General features: G+C 45.6%; 1 protein-coding gene and 1 long non-coding RNA gene across 3 annotated transcripts in view; both read right to left on the bottom strand.

The window, feature by feature from the left end:
• Positions 1-18,070, bottom strand: part of ASTN1 (astrotactin 1) — a 196,849-nt gene extending 178,779 nt beyond the window's left edge. The window contains exon 1 of one of the 2 annotated variants that reach the window (XM_081915031.1): positions 17,698-18,070. In XM_081915031.1, the coding sequence (XP_081771157.1) occupies positions 17,698-18,034 (337 nt within the window). In that variant the 5' untranslated portion in view covers positions 18,035-18,070. The remainder of the gene's footprint in view (positions 1-17,697) is intronic. The other variant, XM_081915030.1, reaches the window with a different exon arrangement.
• A 34-nt stretch (positions 18,071-18,104) lies between these two features.
• On the bottom strand, positions 18,105-20,786 carry LOC309372036. Its single transcript, XR_014169386.1, has 3 exons — positions 20,415-20,786; positions 18,759-18,855; positions 18,105-18,351 (listed from the first exon to the last, which is right to left on the bottom strand). It is a non-coding gene; the product is annotated as an uncharacterized lncRNA (long non-coding RNA).
• Between the last annotated feature and the right edge of the window lie 3,366 nt (positions 20,787-24,152).

Raw genomic sequence — 24,152 nt, 5'->3', positions numbered from 1 at the left:
TTGGACTGACTCGCAGCAGAACCTTTGGATTCTGGACCGGACCTAGACCATGTTTCACGGGTTACCCAGCACACTGTGGTATCTCCAGGCATACCAAGGTAAGACTCCTGTTTAACACTCTGAAGAGCCACTGCCAGAGTAGACAATACTGAGCTACATAGACCAATTGGCCTACTTGGTATAAGGTAAAGGTAAAAGGTAAAGGACCCCTGGATGGTGAAGTCCAGTCAAAGGCAACTATGGGGTGTGGCACTCATCTCGCTTTTCAGGCTGAGGAAGCCAGTGTTTGTCCACAGACAGCCTTCTGGGTCATGTGGCCAGCATGACTAAACCACTTCTGATGCAACAGAACACTGTGACGGAAGCCAGAGCGCACGGAAACACTGTTTACCTTCCCACCACAGCAGTACCTATTTATCTACTTGCGCTGGTGTGCTTTCGAACTGCTAGGTTGGCAGGCACAGGGGAAAAGTGACAGGAGTTCACCCCATTGCATGGATTTGAACAGCTGACCTTCCAATCAGCAAGCTCAAGAGGCTCAGTGGTTTAGACCTCAGCGCCACTCGCATCCCTTTTGACTTGGTATAGGCACAGGATTTCTACACAGGCCCTGGCAATGGGACAGTTTTCTGGCATATCTGAGATTCTTCTGTGAAATATTGGGTATGAGTGCACTAACAGGAGATGGGTGCATTTGCCTTTGTTTTTGCATGTTTATCTATAAAATGCAACATACAACTAAATGGTTCTATGGAGAGACACGTGATCCTTGTGCATACTATTCTTGTGCAGCACAGAGTACCCATAGATAAATCTGTGACTCCAAACAAGAGAGGATTTTGATGGTGGGAGAGAACTCTGAGCAGGCAGAAGCTATTTAGTTAACAATGGTAGGAGCTATAGGAAAATAAATGAAGGTTGATACCGTACAGACTCTCTCCCCCCTCCACAGCCTCGTTCTGCAAATAAAGAACCAACCTGCAGCCAGAGGCTTGCCTCAGGAGACCATCAAATGTCATAGAGCCCCTTGTGGCACCCACTGCATGCTGCCAAGGGGAATTAGCATCATCTCCAGGGGAGACTCTCCTCTCCATTTCAATTTAGCAAGGACAACAAGTGCCAGGCAAACTCAGGCTCTTAAGAGTGGCAAGAGACTGGGGAGACAGTCAGGGTGGAACCAGAGAACCCGTCTTTTCTTCATCTTTGTGGATGCGGCAGAAGCAAAACACAATGGCCTTTAAGAGGACAGTGGCACTAAACAATGAGACTGGGAAACCCACGGCATCTCTGACGGGTTTCTGATGAGTTCCAGAAGTAATGGATTTGGACAGAAAAGCAGAGGAATCCTACCAAGAGAGAGGGGGGCAAAATAGCAGGCGATCCAACCGCTCCAGACCACTGCAGACAGAAACGGGTGCAAATACATGACCCATCTAAATAGATGCTAGAATCTTAATGCTAGACTACAGGCAAGACTTGGAACAAGCAGGCTAGGGTCAGTCCTTCCCTTGCATGCCCCCTTCCAAAGTGTAATGCGCCCACAAGGCCAGTTTCCTGTGCCCTGATGGGGGAACCTGAACAAAACAATCCAGCCCATGGCTCAGATTTGGACTGGTAACCACCTTAGCACTTTGGAAGCTGTTCATTCAAAGTTTCTAAGGCAGATTTTTTTCTGTACCGCCATGCATCCCAAACACATCATTGAGACTGGAGGTAAGTCTCACTTCAGTAGAAGTATGGACTTGGCAAAGAACTCTTAACTTCTGGCTCTGCCTAAACTCAAATCCCCCCCGGTTTACTATCCCTAGTACTTCAAGACTCCCATAAAAGTGCCTGGCTTAAAACCGTCTGTCAAAAACTTCACTCTTGTGGCCTATCCCCACAACACCTACTCACTATGGGCCCCACTAAAGCAAACAGTCTAAAAGATACCGAGCATCAGAACAACCTGGCCACTATAAGGAAATTCTGCCCTTGGTATGTTCAGTTTTCACCTCTCCATTTTGATTCTCTGGCCCCATATCTGCACAAACTTATTATCCCAAACTACAGACGTGCTTTTACACTTGCAAGACTGAATGTTTTGCCTTCTGCGGTACTTGAGGGTCGATTCCAAAAGATCCCGCCTGAGAAACGTCTTTGTCCCTGTGGAGATGGTCGCACCGAAACAGCAGCACACGTCCTCCTGTCTTGCGCTCTCTACAAAGACCTGAGGAATGAGATCATCACCCCACTCCTACTAACCATCCCAGGGCGCTCAACCACTGCCACAATGTCCTTTCTTCTATCAGATCAAAATGAGCAGATAACAGCAAAGGTTGTTAGGTTCATAGCAGGGGCAATCAGAATAAGGACCTCTGACTGCTGATTCAGGACTTTAGATTGTGCTTTTATATCAAATTTCCTTTTCTGCATATACTGTAGTGTTTTATTGTTGATATGGCCATTGGCTAATGCGAATAAAGTTTTATCTCTCTCTCTCCCATGATTTGCATCACCTTCATTCCCTTGTGGTGGATATGAACAGAAGAACAGGAGAGCCCTTCCAGATCAGGCCAATGGCCCGTCTGGTCCAGCCCCTTGTTCTCACAGTGGACAACCCTATGCCTGAGGGAAACAAGCAAGGAAAAACATAAGCACAAGACCACTCTCCCTTCTCATGGTTTCCTCAACTGATATTCGTAAAAATTGCTGCCTTCAACTGTGGAGGTAGAGCATGGCCATCGCGGTTGGTAGCCCTTTATAGCCATCGCCTCCCCGAATTTGTCTTTTAAAATTATGCTTCCTGAAGGAGCAAGTTCCATAGTTTGACTACACATGCATAAAGTACTTTCTTTTATCCATCTTAAATCTAGTTGGGGACCCTAAGCAGGCCATGACCATGGACCACCTCACCTACCTCACCCTTTTGCAGATATGGCTGGTTATTTCAACCCAGTTTGTACCATTCAGAATTCCCTATCTGAATCGCACCAGAAGCTCATGTATGTAATCCAGTGCCCTGGCATCAAATTAGAGAATATTTGTTATGCTTCAGTCCCATGGAAATCAATGGAATTTAAGATGAATTTTCTGATTTTTCTCTAACGAACTGCAACTCTCCTCCTCTAGATTAGAGCCCCTCTCCGATAATGGCTACCCAGGTGCTCTGGAAAGCTCATGAACTGGGTAGGATGGGCATGGCCAGTCTCTGGGAAATAATGGCAATGGTGAACATAGTGCCTCTTAACTACATGGATTTGCCCATTTTACTCCTGTAATATTTCAGACTGTAATTATATGCTGCTGGTACGGTTTTAGTTTTCTCTCTTTTATACCGACTGTCTTAATACTTAAAGACATGTTTTAAATAACTGTATTTTGCATTCTTATGCTTTGACTGTATTTATTACATGTTGTACATCACCCAGAGAACTTAAGTTAAAGTGTGTTTAATGCACACTGTAAATAAATAAAAATGTCCATACTGCACCAGTGTGTGTGTGTGTGTGTGTGTGTGTGTAATTTTATTTGCATGTTTTATTTTGCGTCAGGAAATTCTGGTGTTTCTTCCATGCACAATCTGGCTGATGGTTCTCATCCACCCCCCATCAATAATTCTGCATTCTGTTTTTCAGAGGCAAAAGTCTTGAGGCACTTTAAAGGCTAAAAAAATTATTGTGGCAGACGCTTTCACTGGCGACAGTCCACTTCATAAGAGGCACTGTTACTCATTGTGTTAATTGCTTGAGTTCATGCTTTACCAGCTAGGCAAGCAGGAGCGTTAGTGCAGCAACAATAACCTGACCGCTGCCACCCAGTTTCTTATCCTGCAGTTTTATACCCAACTCCAACACAGGTTATACCGGTAATCTAAGAGTCCTTCAATGTGCAGCTTGACCCCTGGCTACTCAGCTTGAGATACTAATGCGTGCTTGTGGATAGCCTGTACTGCTGCATTCACTCCCTTACAAAAATAAATTGCATGGGGGGATGACAAGGAACCAAAGGGCTCCCTTGCAGAACAAAAAGAATTCTTCTGCCCAGTAGCAAGGGAAAATAATGAGGAAGCAGGCAGCAGACTAGAGCACCCCTTGTCCTCTGCATTTGCAGGAAAAGCTTGTAAGGAAGATTCAGCAGCCTGCAATTTTGACTATCTTAAGTAATTTCAAATTGTACTCTTATAATACATTAAAGGACAAGTTTGCATTTGCTTAAGTATCCAGGAATACCAGATTCAATTCTGCTTAACCAGAATATTATCAATGAGATCTCTGCAGACAAATGCCAGTGCAAATAAGGCAGGCCACAAGTTGCATTCCAAAGGTGAAGACAGGTGTAAAATATTTAGAGCAGCAAGGTCTGTTGCAAAGCACCAATTCTGACTTAAGCGCAAACAGACATTGTCTGACAGGAGCTCTTCAAAACGCAAAAATACCCCAAACCCCCAAACCTTCCATGGCCTAATCAATCAGGTTCCATTCTCTCTCTCTCTCTCTTTCACTTGCACATACACACACCCAATCCCAGGGTGGTATTCATCTCACTCCTCCTCAGAATACACCTATTGAAATTAATGGACTTGTTACTAGTAACGTCCATTGATTTCAGTGAGCCTACTCTGAGTAACACCAGCAGACTAAAGGGATTTTATTTTTCAGTGCTTGGTTCAGTGCAGCCTGAAACACACACAATTGAAGCTTTCCCATAGTGCCAAGAAATTATTAATTTCCTTAAATCGGCTGACATTAAAATCTCATAACTAAAAATAAAAGTTTTTTTAAGTGGTAACCCTAATTATCAACAAAACTAAGAGCACCTCTTAATTTTACAATGTCATGCAAAGAAGGACTTTCTCTGGACAGGTGTGTGTGTGTTATTTATTCCCTGTTTCCTGCTCTACTGTCACTTTGGTGGATGTTCGGAGGACAGGTTAATTCCTCATGTCACCTTCTTGCATTGCCCTCACAGAGCTACAGACAGCCCGTCGCCGTTGTCAAGTACGTTCAATTCACTGCAATGCTTCCAACCAGCAGTTCTTTATAGCCTTAAGGATCTGGCCTTGTGGGAGCCAAACCCTCTCAGCAGAGAGCAATGGCTCAAGTAGGAGCAGGTCAGTAAAAGTAGCTGGTGAAAGTTGAAGTTAATTAAGGCCAGCTGGCAGGTGCCACAGTGCTAGAGCCTGGTGCTGTGTGGCCAGGGAAGTTGCCTGGTATTGAGCTGTAGGCACTGGCTGGTGCCTTTCAGGAGAACTCCATGGACTCCCACATTTGCATCCATCCCTAATTAATATCATGGTTCTCTATGGCACAGTACCTACAGAATTCCCTATATTAGGTTCTCTTTTTTCTCCTTCTTTGACTGCCAACAGCGCTACTCCCACACTCTACCTGCAGTGGCACCCTGTGCCAGCCTCTTGCGCACATAAGCCCTCTTCCAACCTTTCCATTTCTGAAATGTGGCCTTGACAAAAGGTGTTGGCTTTGTGCAAGTGTACTAGAGTTGCCCTCATGTTGCTGGTTGTTGTTTTTTTTCTTTTCTTTTCATGAAGTGGAGCATTGTATTAAGCTTAATTCGCCTTCATCTAGTTCATTTGCCTTTAATAATCTAGCTCAGGATTATATATTTCTTCCTTATTCAGTGTTTGCTTATTTGGTGTTTAGCAAATTAGACCCTGCTGTTGCAAGTCTCACAATTCCCCTGTGACTGAGCAGTGAAAGAAGCGATGGTGGAACTCATTGCTCAAGAAGATCTTTCTCCAAAAACTTTTATTTAGAGGAAGCGTGTTGATTTGTTTCTGGACTTAAGCTTGGGGAGTTTCATTAGTTCTTAACTGATCTTCTTTTCATCCCTTTCTTTTTTCCTCCTCTTCCTCCTCTTTCTTTATGCTTCTTTTCATACTGACCTGTGTCCTTTCTTAATTACTTAAGAAGCAAAAATATCCACCATTTCGGAGTCACAAGTCTAATTTGCCAATTAAAGGTTAAGGGTAAAGGGACCCCTGACCATTAGGTCCAGTCGTGGCCAACTCTGGGGTTGCGGCACTCATCTCGCTTTATTGGCCAAGGGAGTCGGCGTACAGCTTCCGGGTCATGTGGCCAGCATGACTAAGCCGCTTCTGGCGAACCAGAGCAGTGCACGGAAATGCCGTTTACCTTCCCGTCGGAGTGGTACCTATTTATCTACTTGCACTTTGACATGCTTTCGAACTGCTAGGTTGGCAGGAGGTATGCGGGTGGCGCTAGGGACGTGGGTGGCGCTGTGGGTAAACCACAGAGCCTAGGACTTGTTGATCAGAAGGTCGGCGGTTCGAATCCCTGCGATGGGGTGAGTTCCCGTTGCTTGGTCCCTGTTCCTGCCAACTTTGCCAACTGGATTTGGCTATTTGACAAAGTCACCTGAGAGCAAATAAAGCTGATTCCTAGCAAGGATAGTAATTTCTGTATAAATTGCCTTTACTCCGAATTGGCTACTGTTGCCCTGATTCACTTATATGTTTGTTTATTTATGTGTTGTTGTTGTTTTACATAAATAAACTGCCCATTCAACAAGATCCTCCAGGTTGATAACAAAACAGTATAGTCAAACAGACAAATCCGATTGGTTGAACTTTATGTACAGTGTTCGCCAGCAAATACACCTGTCTTCTCTTTCTTAAACATATAATACTTTTTTCCCTCACCTATACCAACCCAGAACAAATCATCTGTTCCACAAGAGAGCATACATATGTCCCACTGCTGAATGTGAAGGCAGAAAAGAAATAGAGAAGGGTTTGTTTGTTGAAACCCCTTCCCCAAGCCATATGCAGTGAAACGTAAGAACAAGACTGCAGTTACTTCTGAGCTCGCTTTCCCCATGTTAAAGTGGGGAAATGACTTGTATTAAGAGACGTTTTAAAATAGAAATTGATATACAGTACAAATTTTTGAGGGCACAAGGATTGAGGGCACAAGGAGAAGGGGACGACAGAGGATGAGATGGTTGGACAGTGTTCTTGAAGCTACCAACATGAGTTTGACCAAACTGCATGAGGCAGTGGAAGACAGAAGTGCCTGGCGTGCTCTGGTCCATGGGGTCAGACATGACTAAATGACTAAACAACAACAACATACAAATTTTGAAATATTGCACTACATAAATAAAGAAGATTTGTGTATTGTTTTGCATGTTTAAATTGTTGTTGCTCTTTTGTACATTGCCTTAAGTATGTTTTTATAGAAATATACGGTAATATTAAAGGAATAAAACCCAAACAACCTTGAAATTCTCTGGCAGCAAATATAAATTGAGCTACTAGAATGTGTCCTTGAATTTGCTTGTTTGAATTGAGGATAACCACTAATTTGAATTCTGGCAGCTTTCCATGTTGTAGATTGTTAAATGTTCAGCTGCTGTCTAAGCTCACAACATCACCAGCCCCTGTGTGGTGGCAGCCGCTGGTGTGGCAGAAACTGCTGTCTCCTCCAGAGTTTCCTAGCTCCGAGGGTCTTTGTCACCCCCAGTGCAACCTACTGCCACTTGGATTAGTGCCTGAAACTTCCCATAATTAAGTTGATTATCATAATAGGGTGTTAAAAATCAAAACACAGCCATAAAAGTTCAAGTCCAACCAGTGTTTGCTAGCAAACTGAGAGACAACTGGAGCTGGGGTGTGATTTCTGCTCTAGAGAGACCTGCAGAGCACAAGTATAGGAATACAGGACATAAAAAAAACCTCAGGTGGTATGCAATTAGGGCAACATTTCATTGTTCAAAGGAAAGCTAAGCCTGCATAGCATTTCCTGGTTTGACAATTCCAGTCTCTTAATTGCTTCCTACCAAAGAAAACCATTAAATGAGCCATAAGCGCCAGGTGATGATTGCAATTATCATATGATAGCCTAATCACTTGGTGCATTCATTACATGGTGACAGATGTGCCATGTATTTTAATCTCCAAGCTGCAATGAATTATGGAAAGAGAGGGGTTCAACTAATCTTGTGCATAAATTGTGAATATGTTGATTGAATTAAACATACTTGTGTAGATCCTGCAATCTGCCTAGCCACAGAAAAAGCACAAAATATGGAATTAGTAATATAGCTTCCCAAGAATACGCATCCCTGTGAATGTGGAACATATGACTAAAATAACTCAGAAGGGCCTAGGTAGTACATCCCATTAGAGGCTTGAAAACTGCACACATTCTCCATATTATCTGAGCAGTTCATTCACTGCTACACTGTGCCGGGGTCCCACATTACTCTGCTAAATTTTGGGAACATAGTTACTAATAAGCAACATCAGGGCTGTTTGCCTTCTTCACAATGAACTTCCTAGACAAAGTGTTGCTATGTTTTTGCTGCAAATGACTAACAGTCCTCTGGATATTACTCTTAGTACTAATAGTATTTATTAAATTGATATAGCCTCCCATTGATAAATATTTTCTGGGTAGCTTACAAATAAGACAGCAAATATTACTTTAAAACATACAGTAGTTTAAAAGTGTGGGTGAAAAATAAGGTCTTCACCTTTTTCACCTGGCATGAAAAAGACCACAGAGAAGACACCAGGAAAGCCCTCTGAGGTTGCTATTCCACTGCCAAAAAGGCACTCTTATACAGACCGTCTTGCTGATGGAACTGGTAATGCAGACACGGTCTCCAAAACTGTCTGCCCATCGATAGGACACAGCAACTGCAAGTCCAGCAAGAATTTCCCGGCCAGGGTCAGCCAGCAACCACCTTGCCCCAACTGCAACACCTGTGAATCCTTATCACTAGCAAGTTCTCAGATGAAAATGATGGTGTACTGACATCCTTACACAGAAATGCTGAAAACCTGAGCCAAAAAGACAAGTCACCAGCTGCCACAGATGTGGAGCTCTCTGGCTGCAAAAATTCAGCTCTCATTCTTAGGATGCTACTGCAAAAGATACACGCTTCGAGAGTCATCCCTACAACTTCAGGACTAGACATGTAAGAGGGTTCAAGTTGAGTCGATTTTCAGGAACCATAAGACACACCTACAATGAGGGGGGGAAAGTATTTGGTCCCCCGCTAAATTTGCCTGTTTGCCCTCTGACGAAGAAATGACCAGTCTATAATTTTAATGGTAGGTTTATTGTAGCTGTGAGAGACAGAATAACAACAGAATGCAAATGGGCAAATTTAGCAGGGGATCAAATACTTTCGCTGTAACCACTCGGAACCTCTCCAGGGTTAAGAACTCTAGCCAAGAGGAGATGGAAGTACTTTAAGAACATAAGAAGAGTCTGTTGGAGCAGGCCAATGACCCATCTAGTCCAGCATCCTCACAATGGCCAACCAGATGCCAGTGGGAAACCAGCAAACAGGATTCAAGTCCAAGGACACTCTCGTCTTCTGTGGTATCCAGCAACTGGTATTCAGATACTCTAAGGAGAGCCTTCAGGAAGAAATAGGGCCAGGCATCTGGAGGCCTGGCTATTGCTGATGCAACACTGCTGCAAATCTAACTTCAAAAGAGTCTACTTTCAGGACCTCACCAGATAAACATGACATGGAATTGTGTGTTACTTCCCCCAAACAGTGTGTGTTGTGAAGCAGTCTTGGAGGCTGCAACTGAGAGTGGGAGAGTGGCAGGAAGAGAAGCGTCTTAGCCCTTTCTCTTGTAACCCTTTCCTCTCCAGTTGTTTTTCAACTCAAACCTGCATGCACATACTCTCTGATGCTCTCCCACTTGCAGGAGAAAGTGCATGGGGCCCCCATATCTTGTAAGCAGCTTGGGAGGAGAACACTGAGCTGAAAATTTGCTTGAGAAGACTTAAGAACTTTTTTTCTTGCCTGCCCATCTTGAGGTGTGTGAGAGAGGAAAACAACACAGTGTAATTAAATGGAGAGTTCTAGGAACAGCCAGCATTGTGGTTGTCTGCTGAATAGCTCCCTATATTCAGCTCCAACCCTTTCTGCTTTTACCTTTGGTAGATCAGGTCAGTTTCCTTTCTACACAGCCCAACATACCTATTCAAATCACAGTTTCTCTTTATATAGGATGGAGAGGTCTAAGGCTGCAAATATGAACCCAGATGCCTTTTGCACCAATTAAACTGCCCTCTTCCTAACAGAGGTTAACAACATACACAGATACAACCTCTTCCTTCCTTGTTATGAATTGAATTAATCCCATCAGACTCCAAAGGCCCAAGTGCTCAGAGGCTGTTTGATATGGATCCCGCATCAACTGAGCAACAATCTAGTTTCGCTCCATCTTTTTCCTGTTCAAAGGCACTGCAAAACTAAATACATAAAGGTTATTACATTCACTCGTACATGTTTTTCTAAGCTATATGCTATCATCCTTAGTGGCTTGGCCACTAACAATGAATATTGATTAATGATCAATCAAGGTTGACTAGGAATCTGTCCACAGCTTTTTTCAGAACCTTCAGCAATGTGAAGAAGTAATAAAAGTGTTCCTCTGAGCATATACTAAATCCTTGTTTATTGCTGTACCGAATTCTAGCTCCCATGCTAGTAATTCCTAAAATGTATGTCAGGGCACAATGGTAAGCTGCCCGCAACAAATAATTAAATTGTGATGGCTCCTGAGTGCCAAAAAAGCCAACATACAAAAGAGCCTGCCTGTTGGAACTCTGCATGATAGGAATAAAAGTCTATACTTAGGTTACACACGAACACAAAGCATTCACTGTACAAGCAGAAGGACAAAGCATAACTTCATGTTTGTGCAATCAGTGTTAGTGTGAAAAGTGTCTCTAGAAATGATGCACTATGCTCACAGCTCTCCCTTGTGTGATCAGAAATACTGATTGCCCCATGGACAGCCTCACACACAACTGTACACCCATAGGCCCCTTTCACACTAATGCTGAACATATGGAAGCTGAGGGGAGATCAGCAGGGGCACCCATGTCAAGGGCATACCAGCATGCATGATCTCACTTCCTCTCTGCGCATTCAGTTAACAAGGGGGTGATGGCTATCTTGCAGAGGTCTTTTCTGTTGCCTCCTTCCAGTTGGCCTCTGCCGGGAGGGTGAGAAGTCTATCCTATCTCTGTATCTGGTGTGATTCAGCTCACCTGAACACTCCAGATCCAGAGATGTAGAAGCACCTACTCTTGGAGGGGGTTCTCGATTCTAGGTTTGCCGCCTTCCAATCAGGAAGTTTGCCTGAGGGAAGGAGAGCAACGTTCACTTATCTTTTCATGTGTAAGCATGCCACCAGTTTCAATGCAACAAAATTGTGACCCACTTTTTATCAGAAATTTTGGGGCTACTGCCCTGGACCTTCTATGTCTTATTTCTCACGACCTTCTTGCCCCTTCCCACCTGTGTCTTCCAATTACAATGCTCCTGTGCCTAGATCAGCTTCCTCCTGCCCACCACAACATTCCCTTCTCCCCAAACCTTTCCTCTATGGCACATTTAGTTATCTCTTCTCTGTAGTCCTGCATCTCCATCGTTGAGAGCTCTCCTCTCATTCTGCACCATGTTTATCATTCATTTTCTTTTCAACGTTATAACCCCACCGAGCAAGCACCATGTCATGTTTGTGTTAAACAGTTGAAAATAAATAATGAACAGCTACAAATCAAGCTATTTACATACATGCAATTATCACAGCAACCCTCTTAAGATTTTACACATACTCCAAGATCTGGGTTTCCTCTGTTCTCTCACACACCTAAAAGTTCAGGAGGCTGAAAAAGTACAGATTGGGAGGGGAGAGAAGAAATTGTTGGTGGTTTATCCTAAACTGTATTGAGACTCCAGTTATGCCCCCATGGGTTGGCATTGTGAGTGGGGAAAACCTTGGCCTGAATAGCACAGGCCTCCGCTGTGTGTTGCCATGGCAACCTCACCAGGTCTTTCTGCAGCAGAGACTGTAGCAAATGCGCCAAGAGCCCAATTTACAGCCACCCCATCGCTGCAACTGAGTCATGGGCACAAACTTCTGTGTGGAAGCCCAGAGGAATATTAAAATGTAGGGATGAAGTAGGAGTTTTTTGGTGGGGTGGGGAGGCAGGAATTTGATTCGGTTGTTTGGGAGCTTGCCTTATGCCAACTCTGCATGAGCCAGCACTAGCACAATCTGCTCTGTCTATATTTACCATGTACATTTCACAACCTCAGCTCTCTCTTTTCCCTCCCCCCCCATACACCCACCAACAAAGACACGTTTCATAGACCACAAGGGACTAGTAACAGCTGTATACTAATATACCTCTGCAAAGAAAAAAACCTCACATACATAGGGACATTTAGCAATATAATGAAAGGCAGTATATGAATTCTAATAGTAATAATTATTATAATTAAATATTCTTTACAATTAAGCCATTTTAGCTGATTCATAATTTATGTTTCAACCATTTCATATCTGCATATTTGAACAAGCACATGCCGTGCTCTTTTCAGTAACTGCTATACGCTTGTGAAACTAATTTCTTGTGGCGAGCCATCAATACCTGAGCTTTATATTTTCCAGAAGTACTATAAAACTTTGGCTTGAAATAGCATTCTGTGGCTAGGAATAAGCAGGTATTAGTAAAACTATTTTTTGTGGTTTTTGTCTTGTTTTTATCTGTTTCACTATTACTGCACAGTGGCCTGGTTTGCACATCACACTTTGCCTTAGTCCAAACTTTTTTTCAAAGAGGGCCAGATTTGATGAAGTGAAGTGAATTGTTCACCTTTTTTAAGGATTGAAGTTGTTGAGCTTTTTTAGGATTGGCAAAGCAAAGTTTTTTAAGGATTTTAGGGAGCTGCTGCAGGGGCCGGATTAAACCAACCAGGAGGCCAGATTAGTGGAAATGTAGGAGTGTATGGACTTGTAGGAGTCTATGGAAGCTCACATTTGTTTTGCTCCAAACCCAGCCTTTTTGCTCCTGCACCACACTGACACCGCATGTTTTCCGAACCTGGGCTAAGTCTCATTAGAATCATATAAACCACCAGCACTTCAGGCTTCTCCAGCTGCTGTATGCTCTATTAATTTACCTGAAGCAGCCTGTACTGAGCTGGCTTTTGAAACAGGATGTGCTGAGTAAACTAATCATGATTGTTTGAAAAAGGTACATTTAAAAGAAACTTTGGCATTCTTTGCCCATCTGCAAGGATTTCCATGGGTGCGCACTGTGGTCAAAATGCATTTTCGTAAATTTCATTCTCTCTTAGGGCATAATGAAATTTACGGCATGTAATGCCCTAAGAGAGAATATTATGAAAATGATTTATAGGTGGTACATGACCGCAGTCAAACTTGCAAAAATTTACCACTTACCTGATAATAAATGTTGGAAATGTAAAGAAAATGAAGGTACTTTCTTTCACCTTTGGTGGACGTGCCCAAAGATTAAGCCGTTCTGGGAAATGATATATAATGAACTGAAAAAGGTATTTAAATATACCTTTCTGAAGAAACCAGAGGCCTTTCTCTTGGGTATTGTCGGCCAATTGGTGCCAAAGAAGGACAGAACATTCTTTATGTATGCTACAACAGCAGCAAGAATACTCATCGCAAAGTATTGGAAGACACAAGATCTACCCGCCTTGGAAGAATGGCAGATGAAGGTGATAGACTATATGGGACTGGCAGAAATGACAGGTAGAATCCGAGACCAGGGGAGAGAGACAGCGGAAGAAGATTGGAAGAAATTTAAGGACTATCTCAAGAAACATTGCAAAATTAATGAATGTTAGAATGATGTTGGTTTAGAAATTATGTGGTTTCCAGCTGGAATTGATAAGTAATAAGAAAAGAAGGGCAAAAAATTAAACGAAAATTAAGGGAAAGGATTTGCTGAACTAATAAAATAGAAATTGGAATACAGAGAGGGGAGGTATGAGGAAGTCGGGAAAGTAAGTTAAAAGAAAAAAAGGGGATTGAAACTATCCTTGTTCTTTATTTTTGTCTGTTTTTTACTATTGTTTTGAAAAACTTAATAAAAATCTTTTAAAAAACAAAAAAAATGCATTTTCCACAACCTAGAAACTGAAGCAAGTAGGCAGAAATATGAAGAAGAGGAACTCTATTGCATCCATGAGCTCATGAAGAAATATTTTTAAAGGCATCCCAAACATCTCCCCAAAAGCCAAAATAAGAGTGAGTTGGGTTAAGCTATTTTTATTGGTTAGGGGTTTGGGGAGGCAGATTGTTGCTGTTATCGATTTTTGTATCATAATCTTAGAAATTATTGTGATTCACGTGGACATCGTTTAATTTGGTTCTGTACTTTTGATGCTTTATTTATTGTTTATGACTACGTTTTATGTTTGTAATTATGTAAATTTGTAGTGTTGTGTGCCACCTTGAGCGTGGTTTGAACTGTTAACGGAAAGGTGGCATACAAATAAAACTCTCTACATATGTATGTATGTAGTGTTTGCCAAGGCCAGGTGTCAAAAATTAGGAGACTGGCAGTAAAAACTAGGGTCACTTTGATGTAGGCCCTCAGAGAATCACAGACCTGTAGGATCTTACGTGGAATAAATAGAAGATCTCCTCCAAATCAGTCCCTTGCTAGCTGGCTAGCTCTAGAGCTGATGAGGGGTTATGGGGTGGATGATGGAGAGTTAAACTAAGAAGCCACTGCTCTTTCCTTCACTATCCTTTGTCACATATCTTCTCTGGATGGCTCTTTTCTCTCTCTCTTTACTTTCTTTCGTTGTTTTCTCCCCCCCCCCCCCAAAAAAAACCCTACATACTCCAGACTCCTAAACTAGGACAAAAAAAGAGAAGTGATAAAACTAGGTAGCACTTCACTTTGCAGGTTGGGACTCACTTGATCAACCTGTAGTCTAAAATAAACAAACACAGGGAGAAGCACATTGGTCTGTGTTTCAGCGTTAAGTGTGGATCAAGTATATATGATAGTGAACATCTCAATAGCTATGCTAGATAGGGTTAAGTTGTTAGAATGCAACACATCTGGCAGTATTTTTGGACAGTAGAACTTTAAGGTGTGGAGGGAGGACACACAGTTGCACATGAGGCAATAAGAAGAAAAACAACAACAACAGGACTTTGCATATCTTTATATAATTTGCATGCGGGAGATAAGGCACATGTGGAAGGACCATGTAATGTAGACGATACTGAAGTTTTGATGGATGCATGAGTCATACAGGCAGAAGGTGAGCTGCATGTAAATGATTGGAGAGTGTTGTAATAATTATGTAGGGAGAATTAGATTGTTGACAGGATGAGTGGGGGTTATGTACTGATATCATAAAAAAACAAATATAGCAGCCTGCACAATTAAATTCTACTTTGCTTATAAGATTGATAATCATTTTTAGCTCCGTAAATGAGCAATTGACATATATTTGTTTTGGGTCCTGAGATGAGAGATTTACATATTTTCCTTCAAATAATGCACAAGCTGCATGAGAAACACATTTTAACAATGCTCATACCATGTTGCATTGACCCAGTGTGGCACAGTGACCTAGATGAGGAAGCTGTAGGTTAAAATCCTCCTCTGTATGACCATGCGTGTGCTACATGTACACATGCGTGCATGCATTGTGAGGTTTGTGTGTGCAGGTGGAGATGCCCACTTTTGTCTTGGGCATACACACAACTGGCATGCAACCCCAAAATGCTATCCAATGCAGAATGAGGCACTATAGCAATGAGTTTGGGCAATGAGGAACATCTAACTCACAGGCCAAATTAGCCCCAGTCGGACTTGCAGATCACTGCAGGGATTGGGTCCACTCAGGAACTCTTGAGTAGAGCTCCCAAGTGGAGCCAATCTCTGTCAAAAACAGTGTTTCCATGAAGCTGAGTCCAAAAGGAATGCATATGGCTGGTGCAAGCCTGGAAGTGATGACAAAGGCATTCCTGCTAAGTAAAATATTGGGACCTCGCTGGGACTTCAGGAAGGGAGGAAAGGGTTCACCCTCCTACACAATCCAATCTCAATGAAAATTATCCTCCCACATTTAGGTTCTGCTTGTTTTAAAATCATGATTGCAAGCATCAGGTCATGTTTGGCCGCAAAGGTGCTGCTGACAGCTGAAAGGGGATTGAGTCTGGTAGCATTACATTCCCAAACCTAGGTCACCTAGAGAGGATGACATAGGATTGCACCTATAACATCAAGGTGCCTGAGGGGCTTCTGGTGCCTGAGGTGACTGACATGGAGGAGAAGTGAATAGCAAAAGCCTTCAAGCCAGGCTGAAAATAGCATGCTGCCTTCAGTTGCCTCCTCGCCCTGAGATTCTGTGGCTTTCCCTGAACTCTTAAAGCTAAATCCCTGAAAATTCAGGTCAAAACCTGAGACTTAATAATCCAAGTCATATCTCAGATGTTCACTCACCAGAATGCGCACATTTTATTGAGGAATTTGAGAAAATGTAACCTGCTATTGCATGCACAAAAGGCTCCTAGCATGGGTGCACATCTCCTGCAGCACTCAGAAAGGAAACCTCAAGGACGCCTGGGCCTTTTATGTGGTGGCAGCTCAGCTTTTGAACTCTCTCCCAGAGGTTTGCCTTTGTCCTACTGGAACCTGGTAGAAACCTGCTCCTCCAACCCCCTCAGGCTTTTCAGACCTGTGTTAAATGTTACCTGGTTAGGCCTTTGCGCCATTGCAATAACGGTGGTGCATTTTTAGACTCTGGAATATGCTCTGGAAACTCTCGTGCTGCCATATGTCACCAAACAGTGAAACAAATAAATAGATAGATAAAAGAAACCTGCTTGGCTTCTATGGCTAGTATCAGAGATCAGCACCTCAGGATGTTCCAGGAGAGGAGACCTAGTTGCATCTAAGGACAAGCAACCGCCACTGGGAGATTTGGAGCCCTTGGTGCTGAAGCCTCTGTGCTGCTGTAACCAGAGGCACCACCTTCTCTTCCCCAAACTCCCCCTCTGGCCCCAAGCAGGCAGACAAATGGCAGCTCAAGTGGCAGCGCACTGGCCGGCTGCCTGGGCACAGCATCCCTGCCTCTCTGGGCAAGCATGCAACTGAGCATGGCAGGCCGCCTTGGCCACTGGCAGCACCCGCTGGGCAGGCCCAAGCTCATTCCTCAAGCCGCCCAGAGACTGGAAGGGGTGGCAGGTGCTCTTTCCGAGGGGGGCTGAGGCCCCACCTGCTCCCTCCAGGTGCTGCACTGGGGGCAGGTAGGCCCCGCCCTGCTTGGCTGGCCTGGCAAGCAGGAGGCCCACGTTCAATCCCCGGCCTCTCCAGGGAGGGCTGTTGGGAGTGACTCCCTCGCCTGAAATCCTGCAGAGCCGCTGCCAGTCCGTGTGGGCAATACGGAGCAAGATGGCCTCAGGAGGCGGCTGCTTTTCCCGTCGGGAAAGGCGGCTGAGGGAGAAGCAGCTGCCGCAGCCTCCGCTCTCGCTCCGGGAACGACCCGCAAGCGCCACCCGGGAAAAGCGGCAGCGCAGCGGCGCCTCCCGCCCGCTGGGCCCCGTGGCGGAGCCGAGCTGCCTCACGCGACCCCCCTCGCCGCCGCCGCCGCCGCCGCCGCCGCTCAGGTGGCAAGGCGCCGAGGTCCGCGCCATCTCTGCGGGGAAGGGTTGCCGGCAGAGCCAGCCGGCCGGGGCGAGGGCCCCTGGAAGCCCGGCGCCGGCCAGGCTGGGGAAAGGTCACCTCGCTGGGCGCGCTCTGCCGGCCTCGGCGCGGAGCTGAGGCCGAGTGGTCGGGGGGCGGGCGAGGGGAGGAGGCCGTCCTGGCGCTGCTCGGCCCGCAGGCCGCCCGGGCGGGCCGGACTCACCCAGCACGAAGTAGGGCAGCTCGGTGTTCTCCAGGTCGTCGACCACCACCATCTCGCCCGGGAAATCGTTGCGCACCGAGAAGAGCAGCTTGGGCTCGGAGGCCGACGGGCTGTGCATGATGCTCAGGTCGTTCTCCCGCAGGAAGGGCAGCGCCGACACCGTGATGCTCTTCAGCTTGCACTCCATCTCCTTGGAAGGGTCGCCGTCCGCCTCGGCCGGCCCCGCGGCGGCGGCGGCAGCGGCGGCTGCAGCGGCGGCGGCCCCGGCAGCGGCGGCGGCGAGGCGGCCGCAGCAGTAGCAGCAAGAGAGCAAGATGCAGAGGCGAGCGAAAGCCATCTTGAGGCTGCGGGCGCCGGAGACGCTCCCTGGTCCAGAAGCGGGGCTCTGGGCGCTGGGCGATGCGGCCGGGCTGCGGAGGGAGAAGCGAGGGAGGGAGGCTCTTTGTCTGCCGCCGAAAGGAACGCAAGGCAGGCGGAGGAGGCGATCACGAAAGCGGGCTCGTCTCCGTTCCCGGCGCCTTCCTCCTCCTTTGCATCTTCTTCGCCGCGCACTGGCGCCGCCGCTCAGGCTGCTAGTCGCCCCCTGGGTTGTGCAGCGCTGCTGGGGAGGGGAGGGCGATGCACAGCTACATTTCGGGGTGCAAGGAGGCTTCCCTTTTAAAAAAGAAAAAAGCCCCTTCCGTGACCCTGAGCATGCAAGTGAGAGAGGCCACGGGAGAGAAGCCCCGCAGGATCAAAAGTCCAGCATCCTCTTTGGGGGAACCACGCAGGCAGGGAAGGAGGATAACAGCTTCGCCTGTCCCCCAAGTATTGGCATTCAAAGGTATACTGCCTCTGGAGGGTATGCTTACCTGTTGGGGCTAATAACTGCTTATAAACAATACGGGGTTGTGGGGTTTTTTGGGGGGTGCATCTTTTGAATCCCCACTGCTATCTCAAAGCACTTTAAAGAAAACCCTTTTAACCAAGTGAAAGCTGTTGGTTGTTTTTTTAATGGCTTTAGAATTCCATTCATATTAACGGGGAAGAATTCAGCATAAAACGCAAGGGCTTCTGCTTACCCGGGTTGTGTTAATCAAGGGACTTTGCTTTTGGAGGATTTGTTGTTTAGGAAGATATTGATTCACTAGTGGAGAGTCTCACTGTGAACCTGGAACTCTGAGGAGACAACCCAAGGCCCAAATCAAAATAAGGAAGCTTCCTATGTTATTTTTTCTGATTTGAAACACACCTTTCAACCTTATTGAGCCTTCACAGCAGCTCCCTCAATTAAAATGTTTGCACAAATTAAAGCAATATGAATGTACAGACATCTGTCAACTTACACAGGGGTTACGTTCCAGGAACAGCGTGTTATAAGTCAAAATCGCGTATTGTCAAAACACATTGGGTTCAATGGCAGGTGGGGGTGCCGGTCTTCCCCCGCCCCAGATGCCTGCACTGTTTCAGTCCCCCCCATAATCTTTTTGAAAAGTATTTTACCAAGTGCAAAACGCTGAATAAGCACAAGTTAAATGTGTGCAAGTTGCAAGTTACCTGAATATTGGGTTTTCATGTGAAATCTCCAATCTTATACCCACTTACCTGAATGAGCCTCACTGATCTCAGTAGGACTTACTTCTGAGTAGACATAGAATTATACAGTTGGAAGCAGCAGTGGAGCAAGCCGATCAGGTACCTGGGGCGGCGCATGCGCTCTGTGCCCGGGGCCAGCCAGGGCAGGACGCTCCGTGGGGCCTCCAAGGAGTCTGCCTGCCTCCTCCCACTAAGCCGCCCTACAGCTGAGGGGAAGGTGGCGGGTGGACCATTTGGGGCAGCGCAGAGCCTGCGGGGCGCCCAAGCCACCGCGTCACTCCCAGGAGAGACACATGGCTCTGGCGCACAGCAGGCCCTGCAGTGAGTGCCGCCCAGCATTTTGTCACCCCCCTCAGTGGTGACACCTGGGGCAACCCGCCCGCACCACACACCCCTTCCTTCTGTTAGAATATTTCCGTTCCACCTTAAAAGGGAGCAGGCTATGTGAGTCAAAGTCTGCGTATTTCCTGTTCACAGGATGTTTATGTTTCCTATTGCTTTCGTTTCTCTCTCTCGGTGCCTGAACACGCTAGCAGGTGGTCATGTTTTTCTTTGTTCTGACCAACGCTGAATAAACTTGTAAATATGCTCTCCAGCTGTGCAACTTTCGCTGTGTGAATTCTGCTGATAGAGTGTGCATCAGCCCAGGAATGCGGCAATCTATTTCTGGAGCTCATGCCGCTAATTGCTGATACTGTATCTACGGGAGATTGATGGACGTCCGGAGACGACGTGGAGGCAGTGATGGCCTTTGTCTCCCTGGCAGTATCCCAACACCTTCATCCCTGGTTGGAAGGGATCCTGAGGATCATCTAGTCCAACCCCAAGAATATGCAGCTGTCCCATATGCGGATTGAACCTGCAACCTTAGCCTTATCAGCACCATGCTCTAAGCAACTGAGGTATCCAGGCTGACATGTACAGGATCGCACTATAAATGTATCTGCTGATACATGGCTTCTCTGTTCCCCATTTTGTCTTCACAACAATCGCTTGAGGTAGGCTTGGCAGCACAATATTGACTGGAACAAGCCTACCCAATCATCCAGCTACATCCAGCATACCACCCATTACACAACAGCTGCTTTCAAGCAGCAGCCGCAATTTCAAATATGCAAAGAATCAGGGTTCATGCACATTACTCAGGAGCAGGACAGTGCCCAAAGCCCCCTCTGGTTCAGAATGGGTCTAATGTAAAACCAGATTAAGTTTAAACATACAAAGTCCACCGGATTAATCTATTTTAAATAAATCCATTCATGATTTCTTTTGGTTGGAGCTCGTATTTGTGAGGATGCCATTCTACACTTTATTCAGAAGAAAACCCAGATTTACTATCAACAGGAAGCAGGAGGAGGTCATGTCTCCATGGTGAGTCTACCATTGTGATACGTGCATGTGTAAAGCTGTGTTTGTCATAGTCACACTTTACATTTTTTGGATTACACTTAATTAAAAATACAGTGGAACCTTGGGTTGCGAACATGATCCATGTGGGAGGCACGTTCGCAACCCGCAGCATTCGCCCCCCCCCTTCCCAGAGTTTTTTAGGGAGGATGGCGCTGTCGGCAAGGATGGAGGAGGCCAGCAGCAGCTGGAGGGTGGCTCCTCCAGCGAGGAAGAGGCGGAAGCTGGACGCGGTGCCTCCCGGCTCAGCTGGCCGCTTTATGCCACGGTGGCCACAGCAGACGGAGGCTCCAGGCATATGGCGGAGGCGGGCGAGGGCAGCAAGCTGATGCCGGGAGGTGCCGCATCCAGCCTCCGCCACTTCCCTGGCACCCTCCAGAACTTGGCACCCTGGCACCCTGCACCACTAGCCTCTATGGGTAAGACACCCCTGAGTCTCTCAAATTCAGAAGTAAACTGAGATTTGAATCCGGATCTCCAGGGCAAAAGTCAACACAATAACCATAGGCAGAATTGCTGGAAGTGAAAGTGTGTTTTACAAAATTTGTTGCACACCTGTCAAAGTGGCCCGGAGGAGCTGGCCCATGAGGTTAGAAAAATCTTCCACCTCTGATTTATCTACTTGCATGGTTCCAATCCAAGCCCCTCATGATCTTCATTTTATCCAGTCACCTCTGACCTATACAGCCATGTGTATCCAGCAAAGCCTTTCTACCTTCCCACACACTGATTCTACCACCCAGGTTGGATCACACAGGAAAGGTTTTAGAATCTGAAAGCACTTCCTTTCAAAGCTATAGACGCCACTTTCTGTTCTTCAAGGTCCTTTACACTGACATGCCAGGCAGTAATTCAGCAAAATCTAAGCACAATGAGAAGTTGATTATTCTCCCACTGATGGCCTCAGCAATGACAATTAGTAGCTAAAAGGAAAGGGCTCTCGGCTGGATCTGAATCTAGGCAAGATAGAGCGGTTCCTGTGTGGTGCTCCCTCTCCTTCTCCCTCTAATGGCCTCAGCCATCTAGATGTTTATGATGGGAACATGAGATTCTCGCCAACTCTGCTCTGCACCCTCCTTGAGTGTTTTGCCTGCCTGGAATGTGTTTTTGAACAGCTATAATGCCTCTCGCATGCCTGGATGGAGGGTTGTGGTTGTGTGTGTGTGACTATGTGTAAACCTCTGACTTTTACATGGCTGGGAAGTAGCCTAGTGTTACAAAAATAAGAGATACAGTGGTACCTCGGGTTACATACCCTTCAGGTTACATACGCTTCAGATTACAGACTCCGCTAACCCAGAAATAGTACCTTGGGTTAAGAACCTTGCTTCAGGATGAGAACAGAAATCGCACAGCAGCGGTGCAGTGGCTGCGGGAGGCCCCATTAGCTAAAGTGGTGCTTCAGATTAAGAACAGTTTCAGGTTAAGAACGGACGTCTGGAACGAATTAAGTACCGGTACGTAACCAGAGGTACCACTGTACTATTATTTTGCTTCTGGTTGCAGCCACCTAAAGTACTGAGGCCAATGGAATCATGTCCGAAGCAAGTATTGCCATCCCAGCAAGCAATTTTTTTTTCATTGTTCTAATCACTAACTAAGAACATAAGAAGAGCCCGCTGGATCAGACCAAGGGCCCATCTAGTCCAGCATCTTGTTCTCACAATGGCGACATGTCTGGGAAATCCTTGAGCACCACCAGAGCACAAGAGCTCTGTGGTTTGCAGCCTCTTTTAAGGACATCCAAGTTTCTGGCCATCACTGCCTCCTTTGATTACAATAGTTTAACTATGCACTGTGTGAAGAAGGACTTTCTTTTACTGTATTCATTCTGAATCTCCCAACATTTATTTAACTCCCAAGGAGGAGCATTTTATCATGCCTGGTGGACTTGTGAAAAAGCTAAAAGTTACTGGATAGAAATACATACATTGATACAGCAGATTCTAAAGGTTAATATCCAACTGAAGCCAGAACACTTTCTTTTGAGGCTAATGGGCATACAATTAGAAAAGGATTATGGAAGATTACTCCAATGTAAGATTGCTGCGACGAGACTGCTATATGCACAAGGAAAGACACAGCCTTACACACTATATAAGATTGGCTGATAAAATTATTGGACTTGGCTGAGATGGTTAAGCTAACATGTTTAATTAGAGAAAAATCATTACTGACATTTGTTAAGGATTGGAAATTTCTTATGGACTTTTTGCATGAAAGAGAAAATGAACTTGTAATATATGGATTTGCAGAATGAAAAAATACTGGTTTATAGAAGGTAGAATGGTTGGATCTTAAAGAATGAATATCATATGTACCTGCAGAGAGCTGGAAGTCCTTTTATTTTACTCTATCTTTCTATAGTTTCATTCTTTCTTTTCCTTTTCTCTTGCTTCCCCCTTCTGTACCATCTGTACAGAACCCTAGCATGGTAGTCTTTCAGTTTAGTCTTTCATTTCTGACCCTAATAACAATGACTGCTGTATTTCCCTTAGTGCTGGAAAGGTGGCTATAGTGTCACAGGCGGCTTATTGAATGTTCCTTGTGATATCAGCATGTCAGAAGTCCTTCTTGTACACCATTTAAAATTAAGCCATCCCTAAGGGACAAGCTTTCACTGTGTGCTTTGTTTTGCATTTGAAGCCTCTGTGCTGCTCCTCTGCAATGTGGGACTGCACACTTCACTCCCCAGAATTAAACACACACACACACACACACACACAACTACCCTGTGGGATAAGGCTGTGGCGCTGTGGTCTAAACCACTGAGCCTCTTGGGCTTGCCGATCAGAAGGTCGGCGATTCGAATCCCTATGACAGGGTGAGCTCCCGTTGCTCTGTCCCAGCTCCTGCCATCCTAGCAGTTTGAAAGCATACCAGCATGAGTAGATAAATAAGTACAGCTGCGGTGGGAAGGTAAACGGTGTTTCCATACACTCCGGCACTTGTCATTGTCCTCCATGCACCAGTAGTGATACGATAATCTTTATTGTCATTGTCCCATACAGAACAACGAAATTGAAAAATCTACATAAAACATTCGAAACCCAACAAGCCTGCTATCCCAGCTATCTCAACCTGATTAGCCCCCTAAAAACTCTGATACCCTATTTTTAATACAATATACTCCCACAGAGACTCCTTAAAAAGGTAAAGGGACCCCTGACCATTAGGTCCAGTTGTGGCTGACTCTGGGGTTGCAGTGCTCATCTCACTTTATTGGCCGAGGGAGCCGGCGTACAGCTTCCGGGTCATGTGGCCAGCATGACTAAGCCACTTCTGGCAAACCAGAGCAGCGCACGTAAACGCCGTTTACCTTCCTGCCGGAGTGGTACCTATTTATCTACTCGCACTTTGATGTGCTTTCGAACTGCTAGGTTGGCAGGAGCTGGGACAGAGCAACAGGAGCTCACCCCGTTGTGGGGATTCGAACCGCCAACCTTCTGATTGGCAAGTGCTAGGCTCTGTGG

Source organism: Podarcis melisellensis (genome assembly GCF_964234715.1).
Source record: "Podarcis melisellensis genome assembly, chromosome: 6".
Classification (NCBI taxonomy): Eukaryota; Metazoa; Chordata; class Lepidosauria; order Squamata; family Lacertidae; genus Podarcis; species Podarcis melisellensis.
The sequence above is the reverse complement of the archived record's forward strand: the minus strand, read 5'-3'. Positions and strand labels throughout refer to the sequence as shown.